General features: G+C 45.0%; 1 protein-coding gene across 1 annotated transcript in view; it reads right to left on the minus strand.

Moving 5' to 3' along the window:
• The window catches only part of LOC106805659 (huntingtin-like), a 61,270-nt gene that overhangs the window by 8,647 nt on the left and 39,604 nt on the right, over positions 1–13,019 (minus strand). The window contains exons 38-53 of the mRNA XM_014807352.1: positions 12,766–12,797; positions 11,465–11,641; positions 10,460–10,987; positions 9,875–10,135; positions 9,087–9,317; positions 8,442–8,595; positions 7,433–7,862; positions 6,792–6,954; positions 5,604–5,801; positions 4,741–4,896; positions 4,097–4,284; positions 3,367–3,627; positions 2,717–2,914; positions 1,818–1,980; positions 1,321–1,481; positions 478–565 (exon numbers count right to left, since the gene is read on the minus strand). Coding sequence (XP_014662838.1) covers positions 478–565; positions 1,321–1,481; positions 1,818–1,980; positions 2,717–2,914; positions 3,367–3,627; positions 4,097–4,284; positions 4,741–4,896; positions 5,604–5,801; positions 6,792–6,954; positions 7,433–7,862; positions 8,442–8,595; positions 9,087–9,317; positions 9,875–10,135; positions 10,460–10,987; positions 11,465–11,641; positions 12,766–12,797 — 3,389 coding nt within the window. The remainder of the gene's footprint in view (positions 1–477; positions 566–1,320; positions 1,482–1,817; positions 1,981–2,716; positions 2,915–3,366; positions 3,628–4,096; positions 4,285–4,740; positions 4,897–5,603; positions 5,802–6,791; positions 6,955–7,432; positions 7,863–8,441; positions 8,596–9,086; positions 9,318–9,874; positions 10,136–10,459; positions 10,988–11,464; positions 11,642–12,765; positions 12,798–13,019) is intronic.

The raw sequence follows: 13,019 nt of genomic DNA on the forward strand, positions 1-13,019 counted from the left end.
CAGAGTATATGCAGAGAGTATATGCAGGACTATATGCAGAGTATATGCAGAGAGTTATGCGGGAGATATATGGAGAGTATATGAGGAGAGTATATGTGGAGAGTATATGCAGAGAATATGCGGAGTTATGCAGGAGATATATGGAGCGTATATGCAGAGTATATGCAGAGAGTTATGCGGGAGATATATTGAGAGTATATGAGGAGAGTATATGTGGAGAGTATATGCAGAGAATATGCGGAGTTATGCAGGAGATATATGGAGCGTATATGCAGAGTATATGCAGAGAGTTATGCGGGAGATATATGGAGAGTATATGAGGAGAGTATATGTGGAGAGTATATGCAGAGAATATGCGGAGTTATGCAGGAGATATATGGAGCGTATATGCAGAGTATATGCGGAGAGTATATGTGGGAGATATATGCAGAGTATATGCGGAGAGTATATGTGGGAGATATACGGAGAGATGCTGACCTGACTGCGAAAGTCCAACGCTGCCACGCAGAAGAATCGTCTGTCCACCATGTCCATTAATCCCATCCTGCTCTGCACATGTGGGAAGCTGCGAGCACAGAGGTCAGGAAGCAAACGATAGCGATCCACGCTGATGGCCGAAGCCATGGCGATCGCGGTTACTCTATTCGGAACTACATGTTCACTCAAGAAATTAACTCCTAACAGCTCGTGAACAAGCCTGAAGTTTAATTACTCATTCTCATTAGGCGCGTTCACACACAAGAAAAACCGCGCTGCTCAGCCCGCTAATAGCGGAGATAATAGTGAGCTAATTGTGTCGTTGTTCACACAGGCGAATATCTCGCTAATCGCCGCGGTGCAAATATCACGCAGCGGTGCATATAAGCGCGCTGATTCCAAATTAGTGCAGTCGGAAGTGTTCTTTCCAGCGCGCTATTTTGAGCGCGATTTAGTGAGCTAATTGCGTTCACACTTGTAAAAAGCTCAGTTTTTCGAGCGGGCTGCAAAAACCGGGTTTTGCAGCCCGCTAATTCGCGCCAGTGTGAACGCACCTATTATGTAAGTATTATGAAAAGTTTTTAATTGAAAACTACCTTAGATCAATCTCCGTCTACATTCTTGATTGTATAGCTAGATGAATTAATTGAATTAAATGAATTGAATTGAGTATGATTATAGCAAAACTAACATGATCATTATTATGTCTTCGTGTTATATATGTTACCTTTACAAATTTATGTACCTATTATTATATGTTTATCTATATTTCATTAAACAATAAAGAATAACAGAATACTAAAACATCAGGAAGATTCCAAATACACACATACAAAAGGATACAGAGCCCTGAGCCACCGATTTGGTGAAGCACTGATGAAGAAACATGTCAAGCTCCACGTCGCCATGGCGATGGGTGTCCGCTGTGTGAAGTTAGAAAGGGAGAGCATGACCCAGTCCTTGACAAGGTCATTTTGACCCTTCTGAATCAAGTTGTTAAATACCTGTAAGAAAAGATGCAAGTTTTAGGTTTACGATACATTAGGTTTTTTATGCGTTTCACTAACTAATTGCATGCATGGCTTGTTATCAATTAAAAATCACTTATATTATTATTATTATTATTATTACACTTAAAAACAGTCAGCTAGTATACTGATCTGTGTTGTGACATCAACAACAAATGCACACAACCGTCACACACGATGCCAGACAACCACTCACACACATGCCTGCATACGCACATAAGAATGCGATCACACACATGCCTGCATACGCACATAAGAATGCGATCACACACATGCCTGCATACGCACATAAGAATGTGAGCACACACACACCTTGAACAAGACTCCAACGATGAGCTGTGGATGAGGCTGCTGACTTGACAAAAACTCTCCTATCACTTTGTTCATTGCATCCTGGGTAGGGAAGAAATCGGCCAGAAAATGTGGCAAAATCTTGCTGACTACTTCAGCCTCAAATGGATAGCCCTTTCTGATTCTGCAAGACATGTAAAAGGTGTTAATGACACATTTCTTTTGAAGTGAACGCTATTTGAGTAATAAAATTGATTTAATTCAGAGCGCAATCTTCACAACACAATGTATTAACTATACCTGGCAATGAACAAAGACGGATGCATATGTATTTATATAAATCAGTCAAAATACATTTCAAGCTCCATAAAATAAGACAAATAAATATGAGAGGTCATTAGTATAAATTTATACCTCAATGGGACTAACATATCCATCCCTAAAAGTTTCATCACATGAAATCTGCCTTTTCAACCACTATAACTTAGGGATTCTTTAGAACCCCTGAAGTTCTCCTAGTATAAAATTTATTATATATAATAATATATTAATAAAAATAATATATAACAATTAATATATCTATAAATAAATATAGTTTATGTGATATTATTTTTTTAATCACACCCTCACTAAAAACAACCAATCTACTGCCACTCCTGCCATAGAGCCAGACGACAGCTACGAAATGCACTCACCATGAAATGATCTTAAAAAAAGAGATACTAAATAATTTTTTTTTTAATTAACCTACTCTTTCTTTCAAATGAAACCATCTTAAAACAAGGTTGGTGTCGGACAAACAGACAGACAGACAGACAGACAGACAGACAAGATGATTCCAGTATACCCCCCCCCCCTAACTTCGTTGGCGGCGTATAAAAAACTGCACGAATGGTAGTGAAGTGGTAGAAGGCAGTAACCTGTCAAACAGCATCGTGAGTCGTTCCATGGCCACGATGAGGTGCTCCGGATCTCTGATCTCAAGCACCGGTGACGCGGGGTCCATGTCACTGCTGTCCGTACTGTAGGAGTCCAGCACCACGCGACCCTCAGAGTACATACAGCTGAGTAGCAGCCCCAGGCCAGCTAGAACCCGCACTGGACTGTGCGCCTTCAGCCTAAACATGCAGCATGCTACAATCAGACATCAGCACCCCATAGCATCACCATAGCACCCCGCCTACAGCACGCAATCACTACCATGGCCACAAAGGTTACTAAGAGTATGTGGAATGGTAACAGATAGGAGCATTATGCACATGAAGTAACACATTCTGCATCTAGAAACACCCGCAGCCTAAATGTATCAGAGAGGGTGATTTGTACATTTAATGCTATTTGCAGCAGAATGACATATACAAGAGCACGATACATACAGCAAATGTGTAAACTTGGTGTGTATACGTCTGGTAACATTACCAAGGTAGTCACTAGTGAACACACACAACATATCACAAATACTTTCTGTTTGCCAATCGATGGCTAGCATCACCACCAGGTCGCAGCACGTACCCACCCACCGATCAACAACCGGCTTCACCACCAGGTCGCACCACGTGTCCACACTCACCGATCGACGGCGAGTTTGACCACCAGGTCGCGCTCGTGTGTGCCGACAGCGCCGGTCAGGGCGAGACGCTCGAGTCCGTGGAAGATGGCGAGGTAGACGGCGAGCGGGGTGCGGTCCTCGCTCGCCGACGCGACGCTCACGCACAGCTGCAGCATGCGCGAGCTGAAGTCCATCTCACGCAGGTCCTCCTGGTAGTTCTCGAGGATGTAGAAGACGGCCGCCCACATGACGAGCACGTACTTCTCGCCATAGACCGCACCCCTGCAACGCACGTGCGAAAACCGAGTTTATACTTAAGATGCTAAGGTACAGATACAAGTAAGGTACAGGTAAGGTACAGGTAAGTTACAGGTAAGGTACAGGTAAGGTACAAGTAAGGTAAGGTGCAGGTAAGGTACAGGTAAGGTACAAGTAAGGTAAGGTGCAGGTAAGGTACAGGTAAGGTAAGGTACAGGTAAGGTGCAGGTAAGGTAAGGTAAGGTAAGGTGCAGGTGAGGTACAGGTCAGGTAAGGTGCAGGTGAGGTACAGGTAAGGTAAGGTACAGGTAAGGTACAGGTAAGGTAAGGTAAGGTAAGGTGCAGGTGAGGTACAGGTAAGGTAAGGTGCAGGTAAGGTGCAGGTAAGGTAAGATGCAGGTGAGGTAAGGTGCAGGTAAGGTACAGGTGAGATAAGGTGCAGGTAAGGTGCAGGTGAGGTAAGGCACAGGTACAGGTACAGGTAAGTACCTACGTTGTGAGGCAGGTGAGTTGCTTTTGCAGGCTCTCGGTCACCGCCGGCATCACGGTCGCTGAGAAGTCGGCCTGGTTCGACTCGAGTATGTAGAGCACGCCGTGGTAGGCTGCGACGCGGGTCGGCATGTGAGTGCTGCGCATAGACTGCTCCAGCAGCTTACTAACGCGCTCCTGCAGCGCTGAGTCCTGTACATGAAACACACACAAACACGTTAGCTAGTCGTAGTTACTTGGCAGGTGTGTTTTTCGATTTTCAGAACACATATATAGACAATGTATAGAAAGACCATGTTGAGAGCTTATCACCTGCTGACGTGCAAATGTGACATTCACAGCACATTCCTTGTTGGAAGTATATATTATATTAACTTCCTGTTAAACGGCCACTCGCGTGGCAGCAGTGGCAACAATTCTCCAGGCAGTTTTTACATCAAGATTATTTTCTACTCATAATGGTCCAAAATGGTAGTAAAATGTGAGTGAATCGTAATGGCACAATCACAGGCTAAAAAATCGTACAAATTCCACCGAAATCGAAAGGATTTGCAGCTCTGTAGTAATAGTATAGTTATAGTTAGAAAACAAATAGCTGAAGAGGCAGCAGTATAGCATATAGCAGTAGACGAGAATACAGCGACGTACCAGTCCAATGACGCTGATTGCCTTGCAGATTCCGACTAGTAGGTACTGCACTAGGATCTCGTCCTCACCCGGGTGCGTCTTATGCAAGTCGAGAAACACCTCCAACATCCACTCAAACTGTGACTGCTCCGTGAAGATGTCGGAGAGTACCACCACCTGCCAATACACCGCACAACGTCGACTCAACACAACTGCAGGGATCGATATACTAACAATCTTTGATGCACAGCATTAAAGTTAATAAAAATCTTAAATTATTATTTAATTTAAGATTAAAACTAATTTAAATTATTTATTAAATAATAGCAAGAATTAATGCTAGTAACTACTAGTAACTACTATAAATGCAAGAATTAATTAAAGGCAAGAATTTGCGGGCACCATGTCATATTGGAGAGGCAGCAAGGGCAAATATTTCTTTCAGGAAAGTCTCACCAAAGCAACTTGCATTTAATTAAAAAATTGTTATGCAGGACAGAGGAGGATTGATAAACAGCATAGAACTCATATGAGAGGCAAAGAGGCAAACTAGGTAGGGCAACCCCAGCAGCCTACTAGCCTGCTTATTGGCCAACTTTAGAGGTGCCACGGCGCGGGGCGGCGACAACACAATGCGCCGACGCCGACGTTACACGAGCGCGCCACGTGAGTAACCGCTTTCACGCTCTTCGACCCGGCGAGAGGAGCGGCATTGTCGCGATTGAATGTTTTTTTTACTTATAATGGTCCAAAATCGTAGCAAAACGTGAGTGAATCGTAATGGCAGAATTACAGGCTAAAATCGCACAAATTCCGCTGATATCAGAAGGGTTGGCAGCTCTGTAGTAATAGCAAATGGCATATAGTAATAGTAATAGTCGTACGGAGCATGCAGCCTCCGTGAGCAGTGCGACGTGAGCGAGAGCTCCTGTCTTCATCCACATCGAGTACAGATTCTCCAGCAGGAACTGCAGGCAGGAGTGAATGTCGACGTCGACGTCGGCGGCGGCTAGGTGGCGCCGCTCGTGCTGGCTGTCCTGCTCCAGCATGCCCGCGCGCGACCAGATCGACTCCACGGAAACCTGCGTGAACGAACGAGCGATGCAGCGTGAACGAACGAATGGCGCAGCACGGCGCATTTACCGACTGCTGCTTGCAACCTAGGCCACAATTAAAAAAATCTTTGTTTGCCCTCACCTGACCCAGACTGAAAAGTTTGGGTAGGTATGTAGGCGTCTTTTTTTTTAGGGGGTCTTTTTACAAATTCAGCATGGTATCTACATGCTCGGGTGTGCTTGTGTGGAGATACCTTTTATGTTGAATGTTTGTTTTGCTTGGTACATACATATATAATGTATTGCCTACAGATTTGTATAATGTACAGTGATACAATTTGTAAAAAAAAAGGAATGGGAAAGATCAATACAACATTTTTGAGTCGGCCGCCTTTTTGGCGCGTCGGTCGGGTGAGGGCAAACAAACAATACTTTTATTATGGCCTTAGATACCAGACCGGCATCTTTCCATGAACTGTTTCTGTTTGTTTTCGCCCCGGATAGTTGTTGGATACAGGGGGTACAGCTGAATTTTTGTGCATGCTTCCTGCATGATTGGACAACGCAGTGCATCGCATTCTGTCAATGCTGCGTATGACCTATATTGTGACTGCAATGCACTGCAACTGTTTTTAATGTTGCAACTGTTTTTAAGGGGAGACCCAAAAGATTTCAAGCACAGCTAATCAGCCAACATTAAGGCATCAAGATATCGAGGTCTACGAAAATCTGCGTCCTTTTACAAACCGCTTCTGTTTGTTTTTCCCCGGACAGTTAGTTTACCACAGGCTACAGCTGAATTTACGACACACACAGGTTATATAAGGTGTATGAGTGCATGCAGGTGCAACATCCAAATTAATAAGTGGGCCACTCAGGACCACTAATCAACTGATTGCAAAACATCGGGTTGTTATAGTAAGAGGACTGGAGGAAGACAAGAATCCCACACGTTCACGTACTTAAATGGGAGAATTAATCTCGTACCTATAATGTAACATACAACATGCAACATACTTGGCCTAGAGTGTATTTGGAGGAATCGTCTTCTCTCTCAATGTTGTAAGCATGTATCTTCTCATACATCTCCCCCGGCGGGCGCTCGCAGCGGCTGCTACCGGCCAGGCTCTCTATCTCCATCTGTATGATCCCGCGTACCTTCGTCAGCCTCTTCCCTGTCCTGTAGATACACAGCACAGATTAGGTGCTATGCAGCACAGAACGGTGGAAGATATCAGACAACCAGTCAGAGTACACTGGTTTAGCTAACTCATGCTATAGTTATACTATATATTACTCATCCATACTTTATTATTGTCATCATTAATATTATTGTTATTATTATTATTATTATGCTCTATTAATTTGCTATTAAAGCGTAGGATGCCATAATCATAAAAAGTTGATAAGACATTTGCTATGTAACCAAATATACATGTATATAATGTGCATCATAACACAAAGACAAAGACAATAAAAAGAGAAACCATTGTTGACTATCACCCCCTATGCCTAACAACACAAGGCAGGCGACAAGTGAAGCCTGATTCTGATAAGAAAACACTCAAGCATAACAGTAAGAACGATAACAGTCGAGCTTGTGGGATTTCGCACTAGCGATTCACGTACGGAGGCTGATAGAAGCAGGAAGCCCTCACCTCGTCTGCAGAAACGCGGGCGGCTTGTCACGCTGCGCGTGCAGAAACTGACCGCCGATCGGGTTTCCCGGCCGCGGCCGCAGCAGCGCCTGCATGAGCAGCGCAGTGAGGCCCTGCACTACGAGGCAGCTGACGTGCACGCGCTCCATCTCCTCGTGCTGTCCGCCGACGCCGCCGATAGTGACGACCTCTTCCTGCGAGGCGCCGAGGACGGCGAGTAGTGTCACCCATAGCTCCTCGAACTGCTGGCGGGAGGTGAAGCCGAGCGCGTTCGCACGCAGCACAAACTGTCGCAGCACGTCGCGCTCCTGCAGAAACTCGGTCGGCAGCGGTGGCTGCGAGGGGTCGGAGGTCACGGGCACCCAGCCCATCGTGCGCGCGAGCGGCGGGAGGCGGGCGTGGCTCGTGAGCAACGACAGTCGCGCCAGACCTGTAGAGGGGAGAAGGGGGACCCACATTATCCTCGTTACCGACAGAGAGAAATGTTGCCTTCTTTAACGTTGTTATAACAGTACAATATTTATTATAATGCTGTTGTTCTAATGCTTATTTACAACTATTGATCGTTATTAGTCATTACAAATTAACAGTTATTTATTAACAAATTATTCCTGCTAATCATATTGCTATCGTGGTGTCTCTATTGCTAGCTGAAGTACAGTAAAGAAGCATATTCCTCAGTATCGGACTTCTCCTGCATGTTATCCGAGTTTGCCGTTATTTTGGCATTAAATCCAACATTTTAACCATATGGTACATAAAGACCTTGACACACAAATAAATCAAAGCTCAGAGCAAAAACTCTTCAAAAAAGTTCATTAGGCTAAAGAAAAATTTATTAGAAAAACAAGACTCATGTCCAGCAGCTTTCCTTTAAGTGAAAGTGTCACAGCAGTTGAAAGTGGTAGTCTTTTAGGCATGGCTTCAATTGCATGTCTATAATGTGTCATCTGCAGGTGAAACTAATCACAGGTATACCTGCTATATACAGGAGAGGTGAGCGGAATACCTGTGATGATGGTGATCATCGGCTGGACTAGGTATTCAGGTAGCGGAGGCGTGGAAGTCTGCTTGCTCTGGCAGTACTGCGCTTCTATCCACTGCATCAGCTCAGTGATCTGTTGGCAGGCTATCACAGTGGAGGTGTCACATGCCTCCGTCACCTGAACAATAACAACACAGTGAGGCTTCACTAACAACACCTTCGAAAAAAAAGTGAGTGTGCTTGCTGGGCGCTATATGTTCTAGATGACCGTAAGAGCAAGCATAACCTACTATTACTACACGCCACTGAAGATAGACATCAAGGGGTGCACACATGAAAACATTTGGATCTCACCTACCACTTCAGGATTGTGATATATATATCCTATAGGCCTATGATTCACAACCAGGACTGTGATGCATCTCACAGGACTTCAATTAATTACTCCTCAAACTATTGCACTCCAATAAGAGTAAAGCACCCGTAGGATTGCTATTCTTCAACTCGCTCTCCCTCAAACTGCGATATGTCCTATAGGAGATGTGCATCAGATGTCCCATGTCATGTGCACCTCCCCACCGTAGAGAGAGCAATGCATTTTACAGGGACTGTGACATGTGCCCCAACCCTGCCTGCAACATGATTGTAGTAAACAGGTCTAGCTCCTACCTGGCCTGATGGTGCCTCCTGTATGTTCCTCGCCTTACTGAGGATGTGCTGCACACAACTAACGGCGGACAGAATCAGCGTGACGTTGCTCTCCATAGGTGGCGCTGCCTGCTCGCGGTTGAGAATGCCAAACAGCCTGCTGTCGCATATGATCACGGCAAAGCAGTCAAGTGCCGACTGCAGCTCACTGGCCGTGACTACGCGCTCCGTCGAATACTTCCACTGTACCGCCTGTAGCAGTGGCAGTGTACGATTAGCTAAGCTTACACATTTCTATAATAATAATATTAATATATTATTATTATCATCATCGTTAATATTTTTAGTATATGATTATATATGTTAATTGGTTCCTAAGAAAATGTTGGCATAGAGATCATCAGTTTGTTATGCTATATATTGAGGTAGCAGTAGGAATCAGGGAACATTTATAAATGAACATTTTCGTTTGGGAATTGTATTTTGTAGTTGTTTATTGGGTGACAGATTGCTCTGCCTATTATAAAATATTTATACTGATATAAAATAATTTGCAGGAAAGTGTTGCAGGTATACCAAACGATAGATTAATAAGAAATTATAATAAGTCAATTAAAATACTCTTACATTCACCAGATCAGGAGTTTATAATATATACTTGGTCAACTTATAAACGATGATACTATATTATGCTATACTTCAGATTCCATAAATATTAATCCAGTTTGAAGGTATACACAGCCAGAACCTGCGTTTCATAATAATAATTATAGCTATTATAAATATCAGTTGTGTAATTAAATTCGAACCTCCAACATCAGAACTCCAAATCTGCAGATGTCGCACATGGCTTCCTGGCCTAGATTTAGTTGCCACGGCAACGCCTCGTGTGACTCCAGGAAGCTGGTGAGTGCCGGAGCCAGGCTGAACATGAAGCTCCACATCGGCTGTTCGCACAGAAAGCTCTCCAGCTTGCTGAGAAAGCGACCGTGCTTCCCCGATGCCAGCGTCTGTAGGAAGTTTGGCGCTTGATGGGGCGTAGGCAGACCCGCCACGATCCCACTTATATGCTGAAAGTAAATTGTGAGTTGCAACCAACACGTATTCTCATCGGAAAATTTGTTCAGTGCCGTTTCATTTGTAAGACGCACTTTTCACAAATGCATTAAGGATATTGAACAATGACTACATATGTACCGATGTAAATTTTTCTTTATCATAATTAATCATCAATCATGAATAAATATTAATTAATGCATTAACATGTTGATCAGCAAAATAATATTGATAACCATTTTAATAAACGACAAGTAACCTAATCATTCATCTCACTTCATTCGACCCTCCACGGCAACCAATCGGCCGTAAGTATATCGATCAACCCTCACGGTTACCTGCATCAGTGACACTCGCGACGCCCTGTAGAGCGGATGCTCGCGCTGCTCGGGGAGTCCGGGCAGCGGCAGCGGCGGCGCCACCTGCTCGCTCGGCGACATCGCGTCGCGCGCGCCGTACAGCGCGTCGACGGTCTTGCGGAGGCCGAGTGCGACGCACGCGCGCAGCACCGCCGCGTTGAAGCCCTTCGCCTTCATCGTCGCGAGCTGGTCGGCATAGTCGAGGTTCGCGAGTAGCTTCGCGCATCCCGCCGGCGCCGCATCCGCGCGGCAGCACTGCTCCCACGTGATCGACAGCAGCCAGTCCTTGTTGACGGCGATGTCGCGCACGTGAGCGGCCGCGCTCAACGCGAGCGGGTGCGAGCGCTCGGGCGAGAGCAGCGTGCGCGGCGCGGCCGGCGCTAGCGAGTCCCGCACGCGACCCAGCAGCGTCGTGAGACGCACGTGCCGCCGCGCTAGCGCCCTCTGCTTCATCGTGTCAATGAGCTTCTCAAGGTCGTCGAGCGGCAGCTGCTCCTGACAGTTCTGCTGGGAGAGAGCGTTAAACTACCATCACGCCCATGTTACAATCACTTACACTCTACACAGCTGCTCCTGACAGTTCTGCTGGGAGAGAGCGCGTGATGGTAGTTTAAGTTTAACGCTCTCTCCCAGCAGAACTGTCAGGAGCAGCTGTGTAGAGTGTAAGTGATTGTAACATGGGTTTGCTTCATGTAGAGTGTAAGTGGTTGTACTATGGGTGTGATGGTAGTTTAATGTTGTCGCCTCTCTCTCTCAGCAGAGCTGTCATTCCCTCTGTAATGTAATGTATTCCCCGCTGTTTGTTCTCAGCAGAGCTGCCATTCCCTCTGTAATGTAATGTATTCCTGTAATGTAACCAGCAATAAATATGTTAAACTACCATCACACCCGTATTTGCTTCATGTAGAGTGTAAGTGGTTGTAGCCGCAGTAAATGTGTTAAGCAACGATTACACAGCAAGTAATTATAAAGCAATAGGCTTACCCGAGGTGTATCTGCCAGCAGCATCTCCAGTCGTCGGCAGGTCACCGTGTCGCACATCCTGGCTATTGACAGGTGGTGCGTCGCAAGCATGCGATCAATCAGCAACGCCACCAGGGGGCCGCTCTGCGTGTGGTGAATCGCCTCCAGGCAGCGCAGCGTCTTCTTTTCTAGCGCAGGCTGTGAAGCCAAGAACCACAGCAACGTTCAGAGAACAACGTGCCAAGAACCACAGCAATGTTCAGAGAACAGCGTCAGGTTCGTATGAAACATAACATCTCATGGTTATCACAGCGTGAGTGAAGTTTTTATAGAGGAGGGGGCAACCCACCATGTTGAGCTTGTATAGAAGAGGGGGAGGGGGCAACCAACCATGTTGAAGTTATTACAGCACGAGTAAATAACTTGTATAGAGTAAGAGGGGCAACCCACGATGTTGAAGTTATTACAGCACGAGTAAATAGCTTGTATAGAGAAAAAGGGGCAACCCACAATGTTGAAGTTATCACAGCATGAGTTAAAGGGATACTAGACTCTAGGATTTTACTGCATACAACTGTACTTACTGTATAACAAATCGTCTATACCCACACGTAGTTGTTACCAGATACCTAATTTAATTGTTATAATTAATTATACATCAACGCTACGAAATTGTAACGGCGCCATTGACACCCGCGACCGTGCTGCCACCCTGAAAAAGTTGTGCATTTCCCAACATATTTTGCACGTTATAGACTGAGGGCTAATTACAAAAGTGCAATGGTGATTGAACCATGACACTTTTTATGTAGCATGATTTTAACCTAAATTAACTGAAAATAACCCTAGAACCTAGAGTAAAGGATCCCTTTAATAGCTTGTATAGAGTAGGAGGGCAACCCACCATGTTGAAGTTATCACAGCATGAGTGAATAGCTTGTATAGAGTAGGAGGAACAACCCACCATGTTGAAGTTATCACAGCATGAATGAATAGCTAGCATAGAGTAGGAGGGCAACTCACGATGTTGAAGTTATCACAGCATGAGGTAATAGCTTGTATAGAGTAGGAGGAGGACAACCCACCATGTTGAAGTTATCACAGCATGAGTGAATAGCTTGTATAGAGTAGGAGGACAACCCACCATGTTGAAGTTATCACAGCATGAGTTAATAGCTTGTATAGAGTAGGAGGGCAACCCACCATGTTGAAGTTATCACAGCATGAGTTAATAGCTTGTATAGAGTAGGAGGGACAACCCACCATGTTGAAGTTATCACAGCATGAGTTAATAGCTTGTATAGAGTAGGAGGACAACCCACCATGTTGAAGTTATCACAGCGTGAGTTAATAGCTTGTATAGAGTAGCAGGACAACCCACCATGTTGAAGTTATCACAGCGTGAGTTAATAGCTTGTATAGAGTAGGAGGACAACCCACCATGTTGAAGTTATCACAGCATGAGTTAATAGCTTGTATAGAGTAGGAGGGCAACCCACCATGTTGAAGTTATCACAGCATGAGTTAATAGCTTGTATAGAGTAGGAGGACAACCCACCATGTTGAAGTTATCACA

This window comes from Priapulus caudatus, unplaced genomic scaffold (assembly GCF_000485595.1).
Source record: "Priapulus caudatus unplaced genomic scaffold, Priapulus_caudatus-5.0.1 Scaffold7, whole genome shotgun sequence".
Lineage (NCBI taxonomy): Eukaryota > Metazoa > Priapulida > Priapulimorpha > Priapulimorphida > Priapulidae > Priapulus > Priapulus caudatus.